The sequence below is a fragment of the Periplaneta americana genome, chromosome 15, assembly GCF_040183065.1.
Source record: "Periplaneta americana isolate PAMFEO1 chromosome 15, P.americana_PAMFEO1_priV1, whole genome shotgun sequence".
In the NCBI taxonomy this organism is placed as follows: Eukaryota; Metazoa; Arthropoda; class Insecta; order Blattodea; family Blattidae; genus Periplaneta; species Periplaneta americana.
Genome location: NC_091131.1, coordinates 132,482,168 through 132,508,984, shown reverse-complemented (window position 1 = coordinate 132,508,984; position 26,817 = coordinate 132,482,168). Strand labels below are relative to the sequence as shown.

At 38.7% G+C, this 26,817-nt stretch overlaps 1 protein-coding gene across 1 annotated transcript in view; it reads right to left on the bottom strand.

Annotated features, from left to right (window-relative positions):
* The window catches only part of LOC138715738 (uncharacterized), a 51,845-nt gene that overhangs the window by 7,589 nt on the left and 17,439 nt on the right, over window positions 1-26,817 (bottom strand). Inside the window, exon 2 of the mRNA XM_069848794.1 lies at window positions 4,334-4,765. Coding sequence (XP_069704895.1) covers window positions 4,334-4,765 — 432 coding nt within the window. The remainder of the gene's footprint in view (window positions 1-4,333; window positions 4,766-26,817) is intronic.

The window sequence follows — 26,817 nt, the reverse complement described above, 5'->3', positions numbered from 1 at the left end:
TTTTTTTTTAAGTTTAAGAGGGAGTTCAAATCCGGTAACCCCCACCCTTGTGTACGCACAGTACAGACAATTCTGAACACTTTCATTTATACAAAAAATATGCATTGTAGTCTCTTTAGATATGAACGTTTAGGTATGGACCTTTTCGCATGGACCTTTCGATCTAATGGACAATAACGATTGGACGCCGCCCTTTCATATGTCTTACATTTATTTTTAACTTTGAATTTCCATTTTATAGCCAATTGGAGCTCATTTGAAGCGTACAATATACACGAAACAATGTTACGTCGTTTGAATTAATAGCTTTGGCGGTCTCTCGGATCATTCTTTCCTCATGTAACAAAACAATTTTAAAAAAATGTTACTTGGCAGGTAACGCATATTTTGAAGCCCCGTGTGCATCAGCAGTAACTTAACCAGTCCCCATTCTGTGGCGTTTACTTTAAACTTATAAAGAATGTATACAATTTCTGTAATAGTTTGAAACGTGATGTTTTGTTATGATTTTTCTATCAAAAGAGAAATGCAATATTCAGAACAATTTATGGTCATACTTACAGAAAGATAATCTATAAAAGTTGTTTGGACACTGTTGTTGTCAAAACTAACAGCTAAAATGAAAGGATATTTACACGGGTTTTATTGGAAACTGTGCAATCCACCAACGACACTCCGGGGTGGATCAACCTGGTGTTGGGGTGGTTGAGTATAGCAGGTACCAATTTAAAATCAAACATTTAAAGATAATCTCTTACAATAAAATTTGATGTATGTATGTATGTATGTATGTATGTATGTATGTATGTATGTATGTATGTATGTATGTATGTATGTATGTATGTATGTGTGTATGTATGTATGTATTGTTTTGTTTTGTTCTTCATCAGCATGCTTCATTACATAACGTAACACCTACATGCTTTCTTGTACAATTGTACGCTTTTACAATTGAAGAGGTGAGATAAAAAACCATTCAAGTCAACATTTGACCGAAATTGAGATACTTACACAACCAGTTACTTCGGTTTTTTTTTTGTCATCCATTAAGATAAAGAACCATTCAATGACGTGATTTTAAACCGTACTGTTTCGTGCATTGTGTTTAAGAACCATCTAAGTTCACGCGTCGAAACAGGTTCTCGCTAGGGGTGTCTTGCAGTTGAGGGGGAAAAGAGCTGTTTGCAGTGTGGCCAACCCTACGGATATATCCCTACTTCTAGGAATATAGAGATAATTTATCATAAATTCATTGCTTCAATATTTTCTTTCGTTCCAAATTCTATTTAATTTTTATATATTTAAAATTTGTGTCAAATGTTTTCTTTGAATTAATTTTCTTACGAATAAAAACGTGTCTTTTCATTTTTATCATATTCCTCTTTGCTATAAGAGAAGAAAAAGTGTCATCAGATATTACATGACAACAGTTCCACAGCTTCTTTATTCGCAGCTTTTTCTCGTAGGAAGATGATTGGATGAGACAGTTAAATGAGTATACTATTTTGTTAAGTGAGGACTTTCACTTTCACCTACTGAACTTCCTTACGAGGAAAGTGTTCTTTAGTCAACTATCCAAAGGCACGTCTGAACGTCCCAACTGATACCAATAAGGCAGGGATTCCCAACCGGTGTATCGTATGCCATCCAGAAAGTCTCTTCATAAAGCATTTTTTTTTTATTTACAACGAAGTCTTTGATACAGTACATTTTATTTTGAGACAGGCTTTACCTGCAACAATGCTCAGTTTAATTTTTCTGCCTGGCGATAATTGCAATGAAAGTGAACACCTACAACAATGCTTAGTAATTCGTTTACTCTTCCCACTTAGTAAAAAACAGAGATTAGAATCGCCAGAACATATTTGTCAGTTTCAGTATAATATACGTGTTAGCGGATGTTAGTGCGACTATTTTATCAAAAGTGTTTTATTTAGCTTTATCATGGACAAATGTTTAATTCGAAAAATACAATCTGAATCAAGTCCTGGGTTACATGACAGCATACTAATTCAAATAATGTGAGCAAAAATTCCCTTCAAGATTCACAAAAACGTAATGCGTTTCATAAATATAGTGATGAATACTTGCAATATGGTTTTATGTGACGTGAAGATGAAAATAAACAAAATTCCGAGTGTTTTATATGCGGAAATGTTTTGTCAAATCAGTCGATGGTCTCGAATAAACTAAAAATTTATTTAGAACTGCCGTTTTCAAATTCATACTTGTGTCAATCAGCATTTTTCTACCATGAAAATAGTGAACTCTAAAAAAAGGAACAGACTGCAGCATCTTGAAGATGATTTACGTGTTGGCCTGTCAATCATAAGGCCATGTATAGAGAAACTCTGTGCAACCCATCAAGCGCAGACTTCACATTAATTTAAATAGGTGAGTTTTCAAAAACTATAATAAAAATCTTTTATCGGACATCCAGTATAGACAGGTTAGGGTTTTTGACACACAGATATTGTTTTTTTTTCTTTTCTAATGCCACTCAAGTTGCTGCTTTTCTTTTAAGATTGCGTGTTAACATCGATCTAACTACAACATTGGATGTCCAACACTACATAGAAGTTATCAGTGCTTTCTTTTCTGGCGGAACGCGCTGGAACGGCTTAGACCTTGAAATTCTTAGTTGCACGAAAAGGAGGTTAAAAACGACAAAATTCCCGTGCAATGAACACAGAGTTCTACCACCTTTTTCTCTAGATGAAAGCACTGGTTGTTATTATATTATTATTAGAGCCCGGATGTTAGGTAAAATGCCTTTTTTAAACTGATTGTATGTATGAAAGACCTATTAGAGATAAACACGTTTCCACACATTTGGGGACGATAGGCCCAATTTTTATTTTGCCTATTTTAGCTCCCGTTGTCTATTTTAAAGTTAAATGCCTTTTTTTTAGCCTTTTTACGTCGTTACTATACATATTCTACATTTTTAATGCATTTAAAATAAACCGCACATAAATTATATATATATATATATAAAACAAAAAATAACGGTTGTACAAATTAAAAATATATATTCACTTCACACAAATATTTGCTAAGAATCTTATTCTCCAGCAATACATATGTTTCCAAGAAGTCGTAAACTTTTGTCCCCTACCGATTCCATCTTTTATGTCATTTAACAAAGGTGTTTTAACAGTATAACCCTCAGTGCTCAGGTCACTTCAGGGTTTATCAGCGAAAGAAAGGGAATGAGGGAAGTTTTAAAAGCAAGTCTCCAGGTCCCGTTACTGTTGTCGGTTGCACGCACAAGTCACGCGTACTTTGAAGTCTCTAATCCCTTCTCACACCCCTCGTTTTGAGTCGGTTTTTCCCGATCTCTGAAAGAAAGTAGACAGTTCTTCTGAAATAAGTTGTTTTAAGTTTGCTCCAATCACTTCACTAGAAGTATAAAGATCTTTTTCCACCATGAAAAACGTTCTCTCTGACAGGTGGCTCACTATGACAGCTGACAACTTAAAAAAGCATCTTGTTGTGACATGTAACCAAGGAAAGTAAGTACCGTATGGGATAGTTTATTAAGTATTTGTCTATTTTTTGTCTGTTTCCATGAATAATAAATTTCACTGCCAATTTTTACTATTTTTAGTGCCTATATGCCTGCCTATTTTAACCAAAATAAATGCCTAAACATCCGGGTTCTAATTATATTATTATTACTTACTTACTTACTTACTTACTTACTTACTTACTTACTTACTTACTTACTTACTTACTTACTTACTTACTTACTTACTGGCTTTTAAGGAACCCGGAGGTTCATTGCCGCCCTCACATAAGCCCGCCATTGGTCCCTATCCTGAGCAAGATTAATCCAGTCCCTACCATCATATCCCACCTCCCTCAAATCCATTTTAATATTATCTTCCCATCTACGTCTCGGCTTCCCCAAAGGTCTTTTCCCCTCTGGCCTCCCCTAACACTCTATATGCATTTCTGGATTCGCCCATATTATTATTATTATTATTATTATTATTATTATTATTATTATTATTATTATTATTATTATTATTGAAAACAAATAAGTGTGTCGCGATATCGTAGGAGTTCTGTAAAGTATGTCGTCAGGCCATAATCGCCGTAACTTCCACGCAGCGTCACAGTTTTGCTATTGCATTCACCATGGCCGATGGAGAAGTATAGTTTTATTTCTCCAATACTGTCTTGTCTTTGAACTCTCAACATTATACAGATTATCGATAATTTATCGTTAAAAGGTCAAACTGAGACCCATAAGGATGGCAGCTATGGTAGGTTATGATTATGAATCATAACTAAATACGTTCTCTACATTTGAAATATAGCTTCCTACTTTGTTTTGACTTTGTCCTCTTCCAGTTTCTTGCGAGTGTAGGGCTTGCTGCACAGAATGCGTCACTATTGTAGACTCTGGTGTCAGCTGTTCTAGCATTCCCTTAAACAGAGCTTGATTGATGATGTTTTCTGTACACAATCGCTGAATTTTGTTCATACTCCTCAGTTTATATGCAACTGTCTTTCCAAATATTTCATACTGATCTTCTTCTGGCGCTATTATATTCGGAGAATGATCGCTAGAAACTTTTCTCTTCTTTGGGGGTGGATTTGAGGTGACTGATCCCTCATTTACAAGTCCATCAACTGATATTCTTCTTTCGTCTGAGATGTCTGGCGGCTTTTGTTTCTGCCAGTGGGGTGATGTTTCTTCAACTGTGATACTCTCAATATCTTTGATGTCTGGAGGAGACGCTGGCGCATCTTGTATCTGAAATGCAATTAAATTTATTTTAATTATCACTACTTTATACCGTTTTCTTTGCCATTGATGAAAAGATTCCATATGACATCTTGAATAAATAACATATTATAAGCTCATGTATCCATTTAAATGAATTTCGGCAGAATGTCGTGTCTCTGCACGAACAGTTTAAATTTGATCTGAGGAAAATAAAAATATAACACAACACAAAATTCAAGTGTTTTCATTATGAAATTTAAAATCGTGGATAATGTAACCATTATCAAAATGACTCTCATTCTCCCAACAATATAACATAATACAATATCATACCAGTACGTATAATTTACAATATGGGCCTATAGGCACCGTGCACGGGTCTGGAAATCGTACTGGTGGCGCCGCGTAGTGTCTCAATTCCTATTTAACTTCAGGATCGCATTCATTCAGTATTAAATTTATGTATGATATAGAAATTACATGCGGCTTTCTGCCGATTAAAAAGTTGTAATATTAGTGAGAAGGGATTCATTCATTCAGTGTTCTGCCCAAAGGCACGTCTTCCATTGCAAACGCAGCATTCTTTAATCTTTCCTATTTTCTGCCTTCCCCTTAGTCTCCGCATATGATCCATATATATATTAATGTAGTCTATTATTTGATATTTTCTTCTGTCCCGAACTAATGAAAGGAAACAATCTTTTTAATGGGCACATGAATAATGTGAAAGAAATGAAGAGGAGTGATTTTTCTTTATTAAAAGCAGAAGTCCGGCAAACATCTGTTACTCATCCACCTTACCAAATATCTCTTGAAGCAAGTGCATGTCCCCCAAAGTTGATACTGCAATACATTTTGATTTATTATGATTATGATGATGATTACCTATTATTATTATTATTATTATTATTATTACTACTACTACTACTACTACTACTACTACTACTACTACTACTACTACTACTACTACTACTACTACTACTACTACTACTACTTCTTTTTCGTGATTTTTTCTCTAATCGATCTTTTTATACATTGACGGTGAAATAAATATTATTAATAGCACCTGCCCTTGCCCGGCAGGACTTGGAAACTCATGTAAACGTGTAGCTGCGCTACTTTATTACGTTAATAATGAACAAATTAGACAGTTCCAGTAGGAAAAGAGAAATATTCTAAGGGAAGAAGAATTATTGACATATTCCCGAAAAAAAAAAAACTAAGATTCGCCATGCCGGCTTCTCTTTTAAAATTAGACGACTTAATTCATATTCCATGTCCTTTATGTAGTTTACTGAAAGCAGAAAACAGAACTGAAGTGTAACGTGATTGTAAAAATGTATTTAATTATTTAATACTCACAGTGGAAAGTCCAGTACTGCTAGAGGAGTGTAAAAATGTAACTATAGAGTTCCAATGTTAGTGTAGTAGTTTGGCATTTAGATCAGATTTCAGACCATTGAATGAGGGGGAACAGTCATATTACGAGAACATTGATATTTGATGTCATGACGTGTGTAATATGTCTCTATAAGTTATGTGTTTTAATGTGATTGTCACGCCAGGAGAAGTCGCCAAAAGTATCTAGACGGGGTGGAGGATAAACAGTCGCGCATGCGCACCGCGCTGTTCACGGCATTATTCCTGTTTCACAAACATCTACTGCACGTATCTTTGAGAGTGTCAGCGGGTCTGTGAAATAATAGTGCATTTTCGTTATGTTTTATAGTAGTAGAGGTTTAGTTGTCGTTTCATTTTAGTGTCAACAGGTATATGAGTGTCTGCGGATTTGTGAAATAACAGTGGCGTTTTCGTTGCGTTTTATTATTTTCAACAGGATGAATAGTTTCAATATACCGCAAGTCTTTGTAATGCAGTAGCAGAGTTTTAATTTTCTTTTTTTTTCTGGTGTTAATATTGTGACAGCCAAGTCGAGGCTCGATCACGCGTCCCGCAGAGGGCTGGGCGCACGAGAAAACACGTCGAAGAGGGCTGCAGCCGCTAAGGTCTGGAGGGGCGCGACGTAAGAGGAGCGATGGCACTCTAGTCCGCGGCAGAGAGGGGGGAGTAAAGCAGCTGGTGACTGAGGAGAGAAATCCAGAGAAGCCTAGATAGGCGCTATCTTCTGGAAATTTCGAGCAATCGTACTTTCTCGTAACTATGATGTGGTTATGAATTACGACACACGAGTGAACTTGAGCAGTGTTGTTATAGTCAGTGGACAGCAAGCCAGTCAGTCTTGTGTAGCAGTGAAGCCAGCTTCGAGACCGAAGTTCGACTTGAGTTGTGTCCGTAACTGTGGAGCCGGAAGTCCTGAGTTTGAGTGCAGTGGACCGCAGTTGGGGGACCTGAGTTCGAAGCCCAGCGGATTGTCTCTGAAGGTCTGGGGTTCGAGATACTGTGAACTCGAGTGACTGAGCTAGAAGAACTAGCCAAGGCAAACGAACTGTGAACTGAGAACCGACAGTTCTGATTTGTAAATAGTGCTTTGTGAACATCAGTTAAAATTAACAATTCATTGTTGTTCTCAATAATCCAAGTAAATTGTCATTGTCGTCTGTGGAGTGCAATAACGAGTACTGTGTTGAGTGCAAATCCCATTATTGACGAGAGTGTATAGAATTAAATTGTAGAAAGTGATTATTATTGTTGAAATAGTAAAGTTACATTCTTATTTTGTATAAAAGTTACAATATAGTTGATGATAATACAGTTAGTAGAGTTTTTATTATTGTATATTGGTAGTTTAGCCTTACATAGCGGTTTTGTTTACTAATTGTAAATATGTCGACAAAGAGGAAACAAGGATTGACAATCCATAGCGGAGAAAGAAATATTATTGCAAATGTGATAAAATGCTGTGATGAAGAAAAAGAACAACAATGTCTTAGCATTCCTCTTACGAAATCTACAGAAAGGGCTAAAAAAAAGTATTGTAATGTATCTATAAGAACGATACAGCGTATAAGGAAAGAAATTAAAGACTGCAAAGAAGAAATTGTTTTGTCGACACCTAGAAAAAAACGGAAACGTCCAGACTATCGAAACGCAAATGTAGATTACTTTGACCGGAGGGTGAGGATTTATATCTGAACAAAAAGTAGTACCAAGCTGCAAGAAACTTTTGCCTATGTTAAAAGACAGAATTGATTTCAAATGGAAGGCGACAACATTACACCGGATACGAAAGGAAATGGGTTTCAGATGGACGAAGTGTGCATCGAGACGAAAATTTTTAATTGAAAGGGAAAACATTGTAAATTGGAGTATAGATACCTATAGACAATAAGAAAGCTATTTTGTACCTGGACGAGACATGGGTAGACACCAGTTTAACGTTTCGCAAGTGCTAGCAGCATGAAGACGTTACGGGAGTTTTGACTACCGTTAATGCGTCCAACAGACTCACTGTTGTCCATCTAGGTGGGACTAATGGCTTTGTTGAAGGATGCGAGTTAGTATATAAGTAGACATCGGATTTTTAGGCACTAAAAATTGCAGTTTTAGGCGCCTAAAGTAAGCTCAAAATTTGTAAAATTAGGCTCTATTTTAATGAAAATAGGCATTTTAGGCACATCAAGGTATCATACTTATTTCTTTCATTGAAATTTTTAGTTATACACTAAAATACGCACAAAAAAGTATGTTTAAACATTAAAAAAGAATACTATATTATATTTATAAACAGAGCTGCACAAATTTAATATATTGAAACTAATGAAATAATGATTATTGATATCAAGATTACTCATTTTAAGTTATTGAAATTCAGTTCCATGCTCAGACTTTATTATAATTATCTGCACAGTACACCACCAGAATTTTTTCTAAATTCTCCACAGTTAACCTTTGCCTTTTGTCACTGAGAATCATTTTGAAAGCAGAAAAACTTCTTTCAACCGAAACTGATGTGAGAGGCGCAAATTTTAAATTAGGTACAATAGAAACATCAATACTTACTGGAACATTTACACTTTCCCCCGATATCACTCTTGATACTTTTTCCAACAATGAAAATCCTACATTCTTATTTAATACGTTGTCCCACTTATTTTTAACTTTTTTCCCAGTTTCGCCCAAAGCAGAATGTATGTTCACTTGAGCTTCCTTTACTATTGCTATTTGGCTACAAAGAGATTGTTTTTCACGTTCTAATTGTTCAATGCTTGCAGGTATGAAAGAAAAGTTTGATGTTATGTAGGCAATATCGTTTTTCACTCGTGAGTCATTCAGACAATCTTTCACTGCTTTCACACACGCTGCACTATCAGTTTCAGGTAATTTATCAATAACTGTGACCACTTCTTTAAAATACTTAGAATAATACACCACTGACTGAATCCAGGTTCCCCATCGTGTAACAACCGGCTGAGGTGGGAGTGGGATATCTGGAAAGTTCTCTCTGAATATTGAAATCCTGGATGGGGCTTTACAAAAACATTTTTTTGTGTTAGAAATAAACGAATTGACAAGAGAAAATTCATTCCGGATTGTTTCAGAAACCCTGTGAAGGCCATGTGCTAGACAGGTTACATGCGTGAGGTTAGGATAAAATGTTTTAAGAAGTGGAGCTGCAGGAACCATGTATGAGGCAGCATCAGTACAAAAAAACAGAACTTTAGAATCGTCTATATTACCTGAGTATAAAGACTGTAGGCCTTTATTTACAAAATAAGCAATGGCTTGGCTATTCACTTTCGAAAGTTCCTTAACACATACTAGGTGTGGAATCGAAGGTCCATCAGGACTAAGTTTTCCTACTACCATATTTGCTATATACCTATTCATAGGATCTGAGGTTTCATCCACAGAGACCCATATGTAAGAATCAGCTATATCCTCCCGAATGGAAGCTAAAGTTTCATTGTATATTCTGTCTAAGTAATTTTTTCTTAGGGTCGACTCAGATGGGATATTTTGTTTGCAGTATTTTTGTAAAAACTGTCTTAAAACCGGATTTTCAATTGCATTCCAGGGAATGTTAGCAGCAACAAACGCTCTGGTTAAATCAGCATAGAAATTGCTGCTGAGATTGGATGAAGTAGGCTGTGTTAGTAAAGTTTGTTGCAGTTGATTTTTCTGCTGAGCTTTAGCCTTATGAGTCGCTCCTTGCACATGCTGCTTTAGGTGGCACTTCTTTTCTTGCGAAATCTAAAAATGTAAAGTAAACTGAATTAAAATAAAATCCTAATTGTTGTATTGCAGTATTTCTATCACAAAGTTAGTGGGTTCGAACAATCAAAATTTTAATGACCTGCAAATACTTTAACTATCGGAATTTAAAAGGTTAAAGTGTAGTGGTCTTAAAAAGAATTATACCTCAGGATAGCTCAGTCAATGTATAAATATTATAGGCCTACTCATTAAAATTAATAGAATTTATATATTTCAACTATTGTTACATACCTGTTTGCTACAAATCTTGCAGAATATTATTTTTCCATCATAAGTGAATTCTGAATATTCTGTTAGCCATTGCCGGATCAATGTAGATTTTGCACTTATATTTTTCGGCATTATCGCGTTAAACTTCACAGGAAAACGTCCTACCGCTCAAAACTTCTCAACACAAATAAGGTGAGGGAAAGAGCAACTGTTAACGAGCATTCAAATGAACCGTTGTTATTGAGATTCAATTGGAAAAAAATACAAAGTTCCACTTATTGTTGCATTTCCTGGTAGTGTTAACACTAGGAGGGCCATTCTTTTAAATATTTTGTAACGGTTTACCCTACTAATTCGCAGTTTTACGACTTTTCATAAATATTTCAAAAACACTCTTTCTCCAAAAATTGTGATTTTATGACACTCTGAAGGGCAGTACAGCTAATCGGTTTCAGACCGAAAACAGTCATTTTTATAGTATAGTATATCTCTGAATCGGTAGCAGCACATGTTGTGATTGTTGCCTGCTTCAAAACTAAGGTTGCTTCTTTGTCGGCATTTATGCCTCCAAACATGTTAAATTCGGTGAAATCTATTGCGAGTGTCGTGAGATTCAAAACATTTTGTTTCCTTTATCAATGGTTTCATGGCCGGTGTGAAGCAAACTTTCCACTTTTTAAATGCCTTAAATTTCGCAGTGAATGCATGTATAAATTATAAAAAGTAAGAGTAAAATGCGAAACTTTACAGTGAGTTAGGCATTTTTAGGCGAATATTAACAAATTAGGCTCTAATAACCGGTTTAGGGCATTTTAGGGCACTATAAAACTCTTTGAATACCTTTCAATTTCCATGAAACACAAATATTAATAATTATTTTTACTTTTCTCCTAAAGAAACAAAATAGGTATTTGCCCTAGAATCCGATGTCTGTATATAAGGCAGGGACAGCAACAGGCGACTATCATAGACAGATGAACTCTGACAATTTCGAAAAGTGGGTGATTGAAAAAGTTATTCCCAATCTGTCTACTCCATCTGTAATCGTTATGGACAATGCGCCCTATCATGGAAAACAATTAGATAAGCTACCGACGAAATCAGCAGTAAAAAAAGAAATGTTGGACTACTTGCGAAAGCATGGAGTGCCATGTGAAGAAAATATGAGGAAGTTCACTCTTTTTTCGTTAATAGAACAAATTCGTCCTAAGCAAAAAGTGTACAAAATCGATACGATATTTGCAAATCATGGTCACACTATCGTCAGGTTACCACCGTGTATGTGTGACCTAAGCGCTAATGAATTAGCTTGGAGTAATGTTAATAACTATGCAAGGTTTCACAACACAACGGGTGATATGTCACTGATAAGACTGCAAAAACTTGTGCAAGAAGGACTCAAATCTGTAACTGAAGAAGACTGGACTGGATACTGTAAACATGTGAGTGATATTGAAAACTATTACTGGAAGAAAGACGCAATAATGGAGGACATTATAGACGAGTTCATAATTAATGTTGGCAACGCGAACATCAGTGATGATGACAGCAGTGTTGAGAATGGTGATGACAGCCATAACGACAGCAACACCGTGGATGAGGAATCTTTTATGTCTGACTTCGTTCCCCTGTAGCCAGGTAAGTGGACTGACGTTTACAGGCCAGAGTGTAGCGTAAAGTTCCCCGGTCCCGCCTATCTACACGCGCCAACTCGTAGTGCGAAGATAGTACATCTCACTTGAAGATATGTGTCAGAGGAAAAACATCTTGCATACATCTGAAAGTCTGACTAGTGTAATATGTAGCTAGTCGGCGATGTATGCAATGGAGAGGGAAAGGAACTGGCCACCATATCCCATGATCTGGTCTAGTTGCCTCATAAATGGTGCCTTGTTGGTATCACTTGTGAGGTTCAGACTTGTCTTCGGACAGTTGACTAAACAACATCAACATACGGAAGCAGTTTAATTGATAGTTTGTGTAAAATGTTATTTATATTTTAATTCGCTGAATGCACCTTTCGACATGAATTCAAACACTGGAAGCAGTTTCGAGTAACAACAATGACCCCTGTATTGGAGAGGTTTCTTTTGAATAATTTCGAGGGAAAAATTGTTCCGGAGCCGGGTATCGAACCCGGGACCTTTGGTTTAACGCACCAACTCTCTACCACTGCGCTACCCGGGAACTATAACCGACACCGATCCAATTTTCCCCTCTATATCCACAGACCTCAAATTGGGCTGACAACCGTCAAGCAACCAACTTCGAGTGCACACTAACTCCGTGTGACTTAAATTGTGGTTTTTCTGTTAACGAACAGTGACGTGTATTATGCAAATCAAGATTTCAGGTATAACTCCCTGTAAAGTTGATTTGAATTGATGAGGTTTCTTTTTATTCCAGGCAAACCTGACTTCATCACCACCTTCTAATAGAGTCAATAATCCGCAATCAGTTGTTATGAATGTGTCACTCGATCTTCCATATAGATTTGAAGGCCACCATTTTTTATCCACGTTGAATGATTGTTCCACTTTAACTTCAGTATAATCAATTGTCACTCTGCATTTTGGGTACTTTCTTTTGAATATTGCAGGCATTGTTTCCTGAATACTTTCTCTGCTAGACCAGTACACAAAATTAGACATTGTGGATGTTAACAACATTGAAGTGGTGGTATAAATTCATCATATATAGCTGTACGATGAACTCCGAACATTACCCTCATAGCAGAATACGACAATCCAGATTTCATTTTACATATATCCACTGATATAGATGTATAATAGCTTTTAGTTTGTTTTGTCCTTTACGATCATATTCCTTTTGTAAGTGAAAAACGACTTCTAAACTGTCGCACAATACAATGGAAAGCGAAGACTTCAGATAACAAGAGATAGTAATGCTTATCTTGTACACCGCTGTGGTCTCGTGGTAGCGTGTTCGCTCCCTAACCCAGTAGGCCGGGGTTCGATTCCACGCTTGAGACGAGTTGCCTGGGTGAGTTTTTTTTTTTTCGGGGTTTTTCCCTTACTCCTATGGATGGATATTAAGCCTCGTACAGATATGCGCGCCGAAACCCGTAGCGCAACCATGACCCGCGCCAGGGCAATGTTACGCACGGTGGTTGCGCGATCAACTTTTTCAACCCACGCCGAACTCCGCAACACTACGGCCCGGTTGCACCAACCCTTGTTAAATATTTAACATTACGTTAAGGCAGTTTAACAGTAAACTTAACGGAAGTGACGTTTCATCAACTGTTGTTACTGCTATCATCAGGTTAAACCCACTGTTAACCCTAGCTGGACCAGGCTTTTTTTGGTTACGCGGTGGACCAAGGGGGGTTAAAAAGTATCCACTAGGAATAATTGGCACAAATGTAAATATAATGTACATATATCGATTTTATAATTCTATTTGACATATCTTTAATACGAATTAATTAATGGTGTGTTTATTTATTGATAAAATTAAATTATTTTTATTTTAATAAAAAGATAAACAAAATAGTATAGCCATCTCCTGTTAATTTCACTCAGCATCTTATTAGTAAATCCATGGCGCTACAGTCCATGAAGGGCCCAGGCCGACCAGCCAGCTGCTGGCCTCACGTCCACATGCCGAAGCAGAGGTGGACGATCATCCAACCAGAATGGAATTATCGTGTGTTTAGCTGGTTTGCGAAACCTATCGTAGCTCCCCAAGTGGATCACGATGCTGGGTGGGCACCGATCCCATACACTGGCCGAAATTTCATGAGAAAATTTCTTCCTTCACGAGGGCTCGAACCAGCGCGCATTCCGTAACGCGAGTCCTAGTCAGGATGCCTTAGACCACTATGCCACGGCGTGGGACCAGCATCTTATTACTACCATTGAAATAAAAAAAATCGAAGTGTTTTGTTTCTATGAAGTTTACCTTTTAATTTCACTCACCATCACATTAGTTCCATTGAAATATAAGAAAGTAAAACAAAAATAAAAAGATATAAATAAATACTAAAACTTTGGTATGTTATGGTGTGTACCTGTTCACTCAGCATCTTATTACTACTACTGAAATAAAAAAATTGAAGTGTTTACTTTCTATGAAGTTTACCTTCTCATTTCAGTCACCATCACATTAGTTCCATTGAAATATATAAGAAGAAAGTAAAAGAAAAAAAAAACAAACAAACAAAAAATAAAAAGACTAAACTTTGGTATGTTGTAGTCTGTACCTTGTTCAATCATCACGTACACAACTGTAACACATATTAGTCTTCTTGCTATGTCTACCAACACACAAACAGCTCTCATACCGCACAAACAATGGTGGTTTTTGGCAATTTGTTTTTCTGTTCTCTCTTAGTGTGAGCTTCATCACAGCATGCATAACATCTTCCTTTTCCAGTAGAAAGTTTTGGAGTCTCACTTCTTTTTCTAAGTTTCCTCCCAAGGACAGCTTCCATGGCTGCTAATATGTTGTTTTGGAGCCCAGTTATGACCAACCCATTGTTCAATTTGAGGTTTGATGAGGCCTAATCCTAACTGCTGGAGATAAAGACGTCGCCAATTTGTCTTAGTATTGTTCCATTCAGGAAAGTTCATGGTGAACAATGCGTATGCATTTATGCAGGCAATATCTATCAAAGTGTAGAATACAAAGAGAGGCCATCATCCAGTACTTCTTTTTGTACTGTATTTTCTCGCCATTTGGTCGATGGTGTCAACTGCTCCTTTTGTTGAATTATAAAATAAGTTAGTGTCAGACTTCTTCTTAGTTCCTTCATCAGAAAAGAAGTTTCTCTCTGTCACTATCACAACAACGTGCGAGAGTATCTGAATCAAAATTTGTCACATAGGACGACGGGTTTAACTCCGTGTGACTTTTTTTGTATGGGTTTGTGAAGGATATTGTCTATGTATTCCGCTCACCGCTGATATCCAGGAACTTCGCCACCGGATTACAGCTTCCGTGGCTCTGGTCAACCGTGACATGCTGGAGCGTGTATGGGGCGAAATGGATTACAGCATGGATGTATACCGTATTAGCAAAGGTGGAAAAAATATGGTTTATTTAACGACGCTCGCAACTGCAGAGGTTATATCAGCATCACCGATGTGCCGGAATTTTGTCCAACAGGAGTTCTTTTACATACCAATAAATCTACTGACATGAGCATTTAAACACACTTAAATCCCATCGACCTCGTCTGGGATCGAACCCATAACCTCGAGCACAGAAGGCCAGCGTTATACCAACTACGCTACCGAGGGCGACTAGCAAAGGTGGAAAAATTGAGCATCTGTGAGGTATATAAAGTCACATAGAGTTAGTGTGCACTCAAATGTTGGTTGCTTGACGGTTGTCAGCCCACTTTGAGGTCTGTGGATATAGAGGGAAAAATTGGATCGGTGTCGGGTAGAGTTCCCGGGTAGCTCAGTGGGAGAGCGTTGGTACGTTTAACCAAAGGTCCCGGGTTCGATACCCGGCCCCGGAACAATTTTTCCCTTGAAATTATTCATGTATTAACTTTGTGACTCACCTTAAATGTGTTAGTGTGGATTCGACATGAAGTTATCGGGACAAACATTGAACAGTACAAACATTTTATATAGGCTAGTTTTTCACACTTTTCTGTAACACACACACACACACACACACACACACACACACACACACACACACTGTTTCCAACATGCAACATTGTTGCAACAACGTTAACAAACTTTCTCACACGTTTCCTCGTCACATATCCACACATCTGTCACGCGTCTTTGAGGACAGGTGAATGAAACTGGTGATAAACAATAGAACGTCATGTTATTATGAAGTCCCTGTCGTGCAATGTGTCTGGAATGCTTTCACAGATAATTTTATGTCTGTATTCGAATTACAATTTTATATTGCCTAAAAATACAATCTCAGGGTTGCACAAATCTTGTAATTTTTGTATGGATAATTTATGTTCCGATTGTCTTACTAGGCCTATGTAAAGTACTGTTTATTTTTCCAACATCATCTATCTGACCACTCCAGGAATCCAGAAGTAGTAGTGTGTCTTTCTTAACACCTGGGATAAATACATCTCTTAACCATTTTCTCACGTGATTTTTTGTCAGTTTACCAGAACTATTTGCATCGACCACTACATTAAATGGTTTATCTTTGTCTACACATTGTTTTACTTTAGGTCAAAATTACCCTTTCGTTTCTTGAAAGCATAATATGGACGGTCATGTTTCTAAGACTTCCAGCTGCATACCTATTGATTTGGACGGTGTACGAATGAGTGACATGCCATGGATTGCGCTACTACTGTGTAAATGCGTGTTAAGAAAAAAATGACTAGAGCAGCCATCATCAACTGGCCTGAGCACTAGTTCGGAACGCCGAGTCGTTGGTTGAGGAGGGAATACTGTGCAGTGTGTTACGCGAAGCCAACGTATTCGCTTCAGAGTGCAGTGACGGCCGGTCGGCAAGAATGTGTCCGAAGAGCGAACAATTCAGCTTTATGGAAAAAGTATTAGTATTAGTATTTATTTATTTAACCTGGTAGAGATAAGGCCGTCAGGCCTTCTCTGCTCCTCTACCAGGGGATTACAACTATAACATGAACAATAAGATTGCAATTAATATTAAATTTACAATTACACTTACAATAAAAAGTCGTTCCTGTTTACAGAATATGAATGAATGTTCACTGCTTGGCTTGTGGCTTGTATTAAATAATCGAAAGAAATTTACCTACGACGCCATTATTCCACTTGTCGCGAGAATAATTAAGAGCAATATAAGGGAGAAGAACTAATTGCTTTCATCCAACAATAAAAGGAAGCCCTAAAGTTGAAGCTGTAGTCGGGTGGTCCGGCAATAGTAAGATATTTTTTCTTCTATATGAGTTATAGTATAGTTTCATTTTGATATTTCTATATTTCTTTGAGATGTCTGTTTAACCTACGCCACAGGGATCAGCGAACCGCGTAATAGGTTCTTTATTCACTCAGTCTGACAGGCGCCTAACGCATTTAAAACCAGTAGACGCGAGGTAGGTTACTGAACTTTAGTATAGCATAAAGGGGTTTTTCCTGTCTAGGAACGCGTTGGTAGCGTTGTTTGTATCTGGCAAACAATAGTAGCGTCTGGTGAGCGCGTCACCTTAGTGAGCATTTAAAAGGACGTGAGCCGAGAGCGTGCCGACGAGACGATTGCCGGCCTGTGAGCCGAGTGTGTATTTTCGCAGACGATTACCGGCCTGTGAGCCGAGCGTGTATTTTCTCAGAATATCACCGGCTAGTGAGCCGATCGTGTGTTTGGTTAGAAGACTGCCGGCCAGTGGCGTGCTACTCACTTATATAATTTACGGCCTGTGAGTCGATCGCGTGAGTATTAATAATATTTCCGGCACTTGTTCCGATCGTGTATATCTTATCATTCTGTTTTCCAGCCGATCGAAGTGATAAAGTGTAGATTTCGCACTTTTTAGCTTTGTGTTTTACTCAAAAAGTGACAGCAGCGATTTTAAACTGGCGTTAGACGAGAAGCCGAAATCATACGGAAGACAACAGCCAGTATTCCGTCGCTTGGACTCAAGCAAGGGAAGTGAGCCGAATAAATACACTTAGTGTAACTCTACTCCTTGGTTTCTTTTCGTGAGAACGACGAATACCACATTAGATCCTACGCCCACAAAACCATAAGGTCCCTGAGCAGAGATCTCCTCTACCGGGGGACAAGATCTTCCAGCATCTGTCCATCAACTTCTCCTCTGCCGGCGACGCGGCAGAACAAGAAGAGGCCACCACCAGGTAATAAACCCGTCGCAAATGGCGCCCAGCGTGGGGCCACGAGAATAAAAACAATACTAGTCTGGGGCCCGAGAATCAACAATACCACCGAGACAGTGGGGCTACGAGGATAAAAACAATACTAGTGTGTGGCTACGAGAATAAAAACAACAACGCGTGGCTACGAGAATCAACAATACCACCGAGGCGTCGGGACGAGAACAACAGTAGCAGCAGCAACGTGATTATCGTCAGTACTAGACGACAGCAGAGAGGCTGACGCAGCATCCCCGCCGAGACAACGAGAGCGGCGACACCGAGGGTGGCGAAATCATCACGGCTACGCGGGACGAGTAGGGTCGACGCTACATCGAGGAGGAAGACAACGTTGATGGTAATATTTTGGAGGGTTATACATGTATGAACTTTCTTTGTGTGTAGGGAGGATAACATTTATTAACGCATAATTCTGTGTAGGGTTGTACGTATATTTATGTCTGTGTGTGTATAATATTTTGGAGGGGATTGTTATTGTGTGATCTGTATATAGGTTATGGCATATCCAGATGTTATTAAGGAATAGGAGAATTGAGACCGAAGGGACGGAGAGTGAGAGGAAAATAATAAGTAGAGAGAATAGAGGGATGGAGAACGTAGGAGACAGCGAAATGGAGGGAAGATTAGAATTGGAGAGCAGTATGGGGGACGACGAGATCATAGGAAATAGCGAAGAAACCCAGCAATGTAGCGAGAAGGAAAAGGGAGAAGAAGGGACGATGCTAGGACAGCTAGGAATTTTAATGAAACATATTACAGAGCAATTGAAACAGAGTACAGAACAAATGAAGCAGAATTTCGACAAAATGAAACAGGATAATTCAGAACAAATGAAAAAAATGGATGAGAGGTTAGGTCAAAGTACTGAGCACGCGAAGCAAATGTCAGAACAATTTAAGCAAAATTTTGAACAAATGAAACAAGATAACTCAGAACAAATGAAAAAAATGGATGAGAGGTTAGGTCAAAGTACTGAGGAAGCGAAGCAAATTTCAGAACAATTTAAGCGAAATTTTGAACAAATGAAACAAGATAGTTCAGAACAGTTTAAGCAAAATTTTGAACAAATGAAACAGGATAATTCAGAGCAATTGAAACAGAGTTTGAGACAGATGGATGAAAGATTAGGTCAAAGTACTGAGCAAGCGAAGCAAATTTCAGAACAAATAAAGCAAATAGATGAGAGGCTAGGCCAAAAGACTGAACAACTGATGAGGCAGATGGACAGCAAACTATCAGAAATGGAGAGTAGGATGGGAGAAAATTCCAGAGAGATTAGGGAACAGGTAAACCAGCTGATAGAGAGTCGAATAGAAAACTTGGAGGGAAAGATAGCAGACAATAATACGGAAATAGAAAGTCAACTAGGCGTCGTAGTAGATAAGATGGCAGAGAACATGAGGGAACTAGAGGAGAAGGTGAGGAACAGCACAATTGCTGAGAACGAAAAGACGAGATCGGCCATAGAAGGAACGGTAGATGAGAGGTTACAAGGGGTGGATCGAGAGATGGAGGCGATTAGGCGAGTAGTGAGAGACCAGGGAAAGGAAGAGAGAGAACGCTTAGAGAGTTTAGAATCAAGATGGAATTCGATGCAAGATAGGATCCATGGAGTCACTGTCGATAATTCAATTAGCGAACCGAGCGTGAGCGGAACGCCTAGCGGGAGCAATAGTATGGGATTAGGAAATATAGTAGGAGGTAGTAACATAAGTAATCATGTGGTAGGAGAGAACCTAGACCCACGAAATCAGGAACAATGTAATTTAAATATTGTAAACGAGAGGTCATCTTTAGGTCGCCCACAGTATCCCACGCATATCATTAATGAAATCGGTTATCCCGTATTTGATGAGGTGGAATTCTCAAACCCTCACTGTTATATCCGCGAATTGGAAACGTATTTTCACGTGAAAGGGGTACCAGAGGAACTAAAAATGACCGTCGTGAGAAAAAGTCTAAGAGGACGGCCACTTAATTGGGTTCTCGTAGCTTTAGACGCACAGGTTAGTTATGGAGAATTCAAAACAAAGTTCTCTGACCGGTATTGGGGGCAGAGACAACAGCAGAAAATTAGAAAAGAAATCAATGACAGTAGGTTTGATGCTAAGAAAGGCATATCGATGATTGATTACTTTATGGAGCTTGTCAAAAAGGGAAAGAGTCTAAATCCACCAATGCCAGATTCTGAGTTGATACAAACTATCATATCCCATTACCCGGAGAATATTAGGTATAATTTAATTATCGCGGGACCACGAGATTTTGGGGAGACCATCGACCTCCTGACCGCGCTAGACAGTTCTGATATGACACACAATGGAGGCGAAAGTTATGACGCAACTAATTGTGTAGAGAAGAGAACGCAGGGTTATTCCAGCCACTCGAAGGCGGAGAGAGGGGCACATGGCACCCTCTCACCACCTCGAGGGAACATGAATGTAAATAATTGGGCAGCTGACAGACAACCAGGCTATGGGTATAATAATAATAATAATAATAGTCGGGGTCAAAGTGGTATTGTCAGCCCAAACCGAAATAGGAGGGATATTCAACCTGTCAGAAATATGTACAACCGCAATAATCCTGGTGTTGACCGCGGTAACGGAGGTAATGTAAATAGGATGAGAAATAATGGGGGCGGACCAGTCCGCAGAATCAATCACATAAGATGGTATCCGGATAGAGAGGCAGATATGCACCCTAGGGACAGCAACCCACCCCACTGGTTTAGAAATAGGAGATATAGGCAAGGATCCTGGCAGCCTAATTTTGGTAGGGGCTGGAATGATAGGAGAGACTGGCGGAGACAAGAACAAGAAAGGGACCGCAGAAATGCATTAATGGTAGCAGCGCAACAGGTAGACAATAGGATGCCAGCCACGCGTAGCGACGAATGTGACAGATCAGCAAGTCCGGGTAGAGATCCTTCAGTTTGGAGACCATACCTGCGAAGTGAAGGACCTAGACAACAACAAGGTTCTAGGTAAATACTATAAACAGCTGCCAAGACCATTCAGGCAAGACAATGTAAATATAGATACGTAAGTTGGAATGGTGAGCTAGACTCTATTGTGTAAAGGCAGGATACCAATGTACAGTGCGGCGCAGTGTAACTGCGTACGCAAGGCGGATGCGTGATGGAATAATGTGTGAAACTGTAAATAAGAATCTTATGAATTTTGTAGATAATGTATGTAAATAGTGTGAGGGATGATTAACATGTATACTTGAATGATGACTGTGTGCACAGAGAGATTGTTTAAAAACATATATGTCATGTTTATTTTAGAATTTGTATAGCGGAGCAAGATGGCGTGTATCCTGGCTGATCGCGATAGGAATAACGGTAGAATGGCATTGTCGAAGGCGAGATTTCCCAACAATGAAAATTCTTTAAGGGAATTTCCATTGTTGAGAAAGGGGCATTTGAAGCTGTAGTCGGGTGGTCCGGCAATAGTAAGATATTTTTTCTTCTATATGAGTTACAGTATAGTTTCATTTTGATATTTCTATATTTCTTTGAGATGTCTGTTTAACCTACGCCACAGGGATCAGCGAACCGCGTAATAGGTTCTTTATTCACTCAGTCTGACAGGCGCCTAACGCATTTAAAACCAGTAGACGCGAGGTAGGTTACTGAACTTTAGTATAGCATAAAGGGGTTTTTCCTGTCTAGGAACGCGTTGGTAGCGTTGTTTGTATCTGGCAAACAATAGTAGCGTCTGGTGAGCGCGTCACCTTAGTGAGCATTTAAAAGGACGTGAGCCGAGAGCGTGCCGACGAGACGATTGCCGGCCTGTGAGCCGAGTGTGTATTTTCGCAGACGATTACCGGCCTGTGAGCCGAGCGTGTATTTTCTCAGAATATCACCGGCTAGTGAGCCGATCGTGTGTTTGGTTAGAAGACTGCCGGCCAGTGGCGTGCTACTCACTTATATAATTTACGGCCTGTGAGTCGATCGCGTGAGTATTAATAATATTTCCGGCACTTGTTCCGATCGTGTATATCTTATCATTCTGTTTTCCAGCCGATCGAAGTGATAAAGTGTAGATTTCGCACTTTTTAGCTTTGTGTTTTACTCAAAAAGTGACAGCAGCGATTTTAAACTGGCGTTAGACGAGAAGCCGAAATCATACGGAAGACAACAGCCAGTATTCCGTCGCTTGGACTCAAGCAAGGGAAGTGAGCCGAATAAATACACTTAGTGTAACTCTACTCCTTGGTTTCTTTTCGTGAGAACGACGAATACCACATTAGATCCTACGCCCACAAAACCATAAGGTCCCTGAGCAGAGATCTCCTCTACCGGGGGACAAGATCTTCCAGCATCTGTCCATCAACTTCTCCTCTGCCGGCGACGCGGCAGAACAAGAAGAGGCCACCACCAGGTAATAAACCCGTCGCAAAGTTAACTTTGGTTTTTCAAGCTGCCCTACCACAAACACTTGAAGAATTTCCCAAGTATTTAAGGACCCTGCTATGGAATCTGAATCTACATTCCAGGATATGGAAAAACGTGAGTGGCATTTCCAAATTTTTGCTACTCCATTTCCTATTTACTATAATATTGTAAATATTGATTTTGTAATAGATACAAAATGGATAATTAATTTCAATTTATTCACAACACTTTAACAAAAGAATGACATGACTTAAATATTAGTGATGAGTTCGATTTATTTAATATTTTGTCACAGTGAAAATACATTATAGACCTGTTTATTTTCAATTACTTTAAAATAAAAAAAACTATTTAGGTAATTAAAAATGTTATAATACGAAATAGAAAAGTGCAATATTATGTTTGCTATATTAAACTGAAAAATTGTTTGTTTGTTTGGTTATTTATTTATTTTAGTTATTCTTAAAATAAATATTCGTATAATTCATGTTTTTAAGTATTTATTTTGATTATAATTATTAGAGAATGATTAAAAGGATTGAACAAGTGAAAGCATGCCATTCCCTTCACCTGATTTCTTCCTCTTAACTTTTGCTGCACAGCTGGCGTCTAAGGGACAGAACTGAGCTAGAGAGCAAACGGTGCCTGCACCATAGTGCACTGAGATGATGACTCCTGGACTAGAGCATTAATGCGAGAATTATGATACGGTGTCGCGAAACTATGAGGATCCAAGTGCGCGCAAGAAGCGGTATAATTAGCAACGATTTTCAAGTCAATATATTTCGTAAACGAGGAAAAGGCAAAACGAACGACTGTCACCACGTTTTTTAACAAATGAAAATTAGCTTAAATATGCATTTTCATTAAGTTCAAGCACCTTGATTTGGGATGGTTCTCTTTTTAGTGCATTTTTAAATCTGAATCCTTAAAATAAGTCTTAATGAAGAATTCAAAAGTATCTGGTCCAGTTACAGAATACCACGGCAACGTACTTGAGTCACTGTTGCGATTTCACGAATGCATGTAATGTAGTAAATTAAATAAACTAAATTACACTTACATACGGAGTCGTCGAGAGCAGTTAGAATGGGATGTGAACTAGCAGTGTATCGGGCGAGAGTCGGTACCTGCGCGCGGATGGCGAAGTGAATCTCGGCAGCTTCGGGCCAGAGGAGTGCGGAACGGACACTAAGCAGCTTTGTGATTCTGATATCAGCCATGCTTTTGGTTATTGGAGGAATGGAACTGAACCCAGGACCTGTGAAGTGTGAAGTATGCAGGAACAATCTGAGGACTGGTCTTCTATGCAGCACCTGTTCGACGTGGTTTCATTTCAGCTGTCAAAAACTCAAGAGTGACCAGCATATCGAGGAGAACTGGAGGTGTAAGGAATGTATGAGGGACATAATAAAATTGTGGCCACGGATACGGAAACTGAATCGCTAAAGAAAGAGGTGGCTGAACTAAAAGGGAAGCTGCAGCAGACGGAAGAACTGCTGAGAGATATGGAAGCAGAGAACAGGCGACTACGCGAGGAACGACACGGGGAGGCGAGCGAGGAGAAGCAGATATTGGTGATAGGAGATTCCATGGTGCGACGTGTGGGACAGGAAAATAAGGACCTATAATAGAAGTGGTGTGCTACCCGAGGATATGAATCGAATAAGTGAGAAACAAATTGGAGCATCAGAAGAAAAGGGGGAAAAAACTATAATATTACATGTGGGACCAATGACCTGAGGCGATGATTTGAGTATGTTATGAGAGATATGTACGACTTGGCAGTAAGGACGAAGGAGCTGTACCCCCAGGCAAAGATAATTATCAGCGGGATAGTACGAGGAAAAGATTTTCACTGGACTCGAATTGGACGAATCAATGAGGCATTCGACTGGGTGGCAGATAGAACAGGATCAACATTAGTGAACTAAAATTCGTGGATCGGTGACGGGGACCTGGGACGTGACGGAGTCCATCTAAATCGAAGAGCGACGGAACTAGGAACGCTACTCTCGAGAGCGGCGTCAACGGAGAAGAGCAACGACTGGGAATGACGACGGCAAATAGTATGTACTATAATAACGGCGGAGGAAGCGGCGGCGGCGGCAACGGAAGAGACGGAGGCAGTAGCGGCGGCCACAGTGGAAACAACAGGGATCAGCAATATTACGTCGTGTAATTGTAGGCCTAAGTCTTTACTAATGCTAGAAGTCAATTGTAGAAGCATTGACAATAAATCAGTTGAATTTTGAAACCTAGTAGATTCGCATAATCCTGACGTCATAATAGGAACGGAATCATGGCTTTCCAGCGATGTAACAGACTCAGAAGTATTTAGAAACGATTATGTAACATACATACGCGATCGTTTAGGAACAGGGGACGGGGTTTTTATATGTGTAAAAGAGTGCCTGCAGAGCACTGAAAATTTTAAAGACTCGGAGTTCGAAATATTGGGTGTAGACATAGTGGATGCCTATTCGCGAAACATATTACACATCATCGGTTTATACAGAGCTCAAAGAAGGTTTGTACGTACTGTGTAAAATAAGAGATATGTTGGAAAATAGACACATTCGCGATCAATATGTTATCATCGCGGGAGACCTAAATTTGCCTCACGTAAACTGGCAGGATACAATAGAAGGAGGGATAGGTCAGGCCCAGACATTAGTAAACTCACTCCTCTGGAACCATAACTTAATTCAAGTAACAAATAGGGCAACAAGGGGAGATTCTTTACTAGACATATTTATTTTAAGACCTTCATAAATAGTCGCAGGTATTGAAGTGATTCTAGGTACAGTGACCACGACGCGGTAATTCTTGAAATATTATGGAATTCTAAGTACAAACAAAGTGGAACAAAGATAAAAAAATCTTTCAATTTAACAAAGCGGACAGAGAAGACTTCCAAATTATCTTAGAGAAAATTACTCATTATGGGCAGTAAAGGGCAGAAGTGTAGAATAAAAAAAAATTCGAACAACTATCGAAAGAACTGCTCAATACGAAAAAGATAACGCAGGAAAATTACCTAAATAAACTTTTCAAAGGTGAACAAAACGGGTACGGAGAATTTTATAAAAAATGTGGAGACGACGCAAGGAAAACTATTCGAGCCTCCCCCTAAAAAATTACCTCATTCAATTTATTGTAGAGGACAACGAAAAGGCAGAAAAACTAAATTCTTATTATGCCACTGTTTTTGGGATGAGAGCAATAATACCTAACTTAACTTCTGTGGAAAATACGGGTCAGTTTTCTGTCAAGTCTAGGGACATAAGGATCTCTACATTGAAAACTCATAAATCAGTAGGACCTGATGCTATCACCGGAGACATGTTAACATTGGGAGGGGAAGCCATGATTCCCTATCTAGTGTGTATATTTGAAATATCAATAAACAATGGTATTGTCCTGCGAGATTTGAAAGATGCAATAGTGGTGCCAATTTATAAGTTAGGGTCTCGCTCACAGACAAAAACTTACAGACCAGTCAGCCTCACCTCTATGATTTGCAGACAGATGGAATACGTGATTTCAGCATATCCAAGGTATTATTGGAATGATTCAAATTGGTTACATAATAATTGTCACCATGGATATCGGAGGGCTACTCATGTGAGAGTCAATTAGTAACTATATGTCAGGATGTAGCAGACGGAATAGATTCAAATAGCCAAGTAGATGCAGTGATTTATTGACTTTTCATGCGCATTCAATATAGTCCCACAAGACATTGTTGGTTATACTATAATCAACGGGGGCTGACTTCAGAGTAGGGGAGAGTTGGCCAAAACAAGATACTTAGCGCGAAATAGCTAATGTCTTCGAGATCACTGAGAGGAATAAGAAACAATTATTGTTTTTGAGTCCCTTAAGGAATGTATTTTAATAAGTAATTGGAAATTTGCTCTGTACCACAATGTTTAAGAGGAAAATAATGTTTATTGAAAGTTTTTCAAGTGTCCCGTTTTGCCAAACTGGTTGGATAAAATGGGATAGTTATATAAATCAATTGATATTTTTGTAATATTAATGCATAAGTCACAAAAATTGCACACAGAACATGAGTATGAACAAAACAAATTATTTCTATGTCAATTTGTACATTATATTGCTATTAATTATTATAGGTATTATAATTATTCAGATTGAGAAATGTTCATTTACAAAATCTTCTAGATCTATGCCACCACAGTCCTCGTGAGTCCACTCTTGGCACTGGGCACACAGGATTCACCCTCTTCCGATTTTGAATTTGAATAGAGGTCGTTGCAATAAATACATGCCTCATCTTTGTCCTCATTTTCCTCCTCCTCAGAGCTGTTTAAGGGATCCGTGGACCTAACTTTTCTTGAATTGCTTTTCGACCTTTTGTTTTCCACAGAAAACTTATTGCCGCGCTTAGGCCTACTGCCGACTTCTTAGAATTTAATTTCTTTACATTT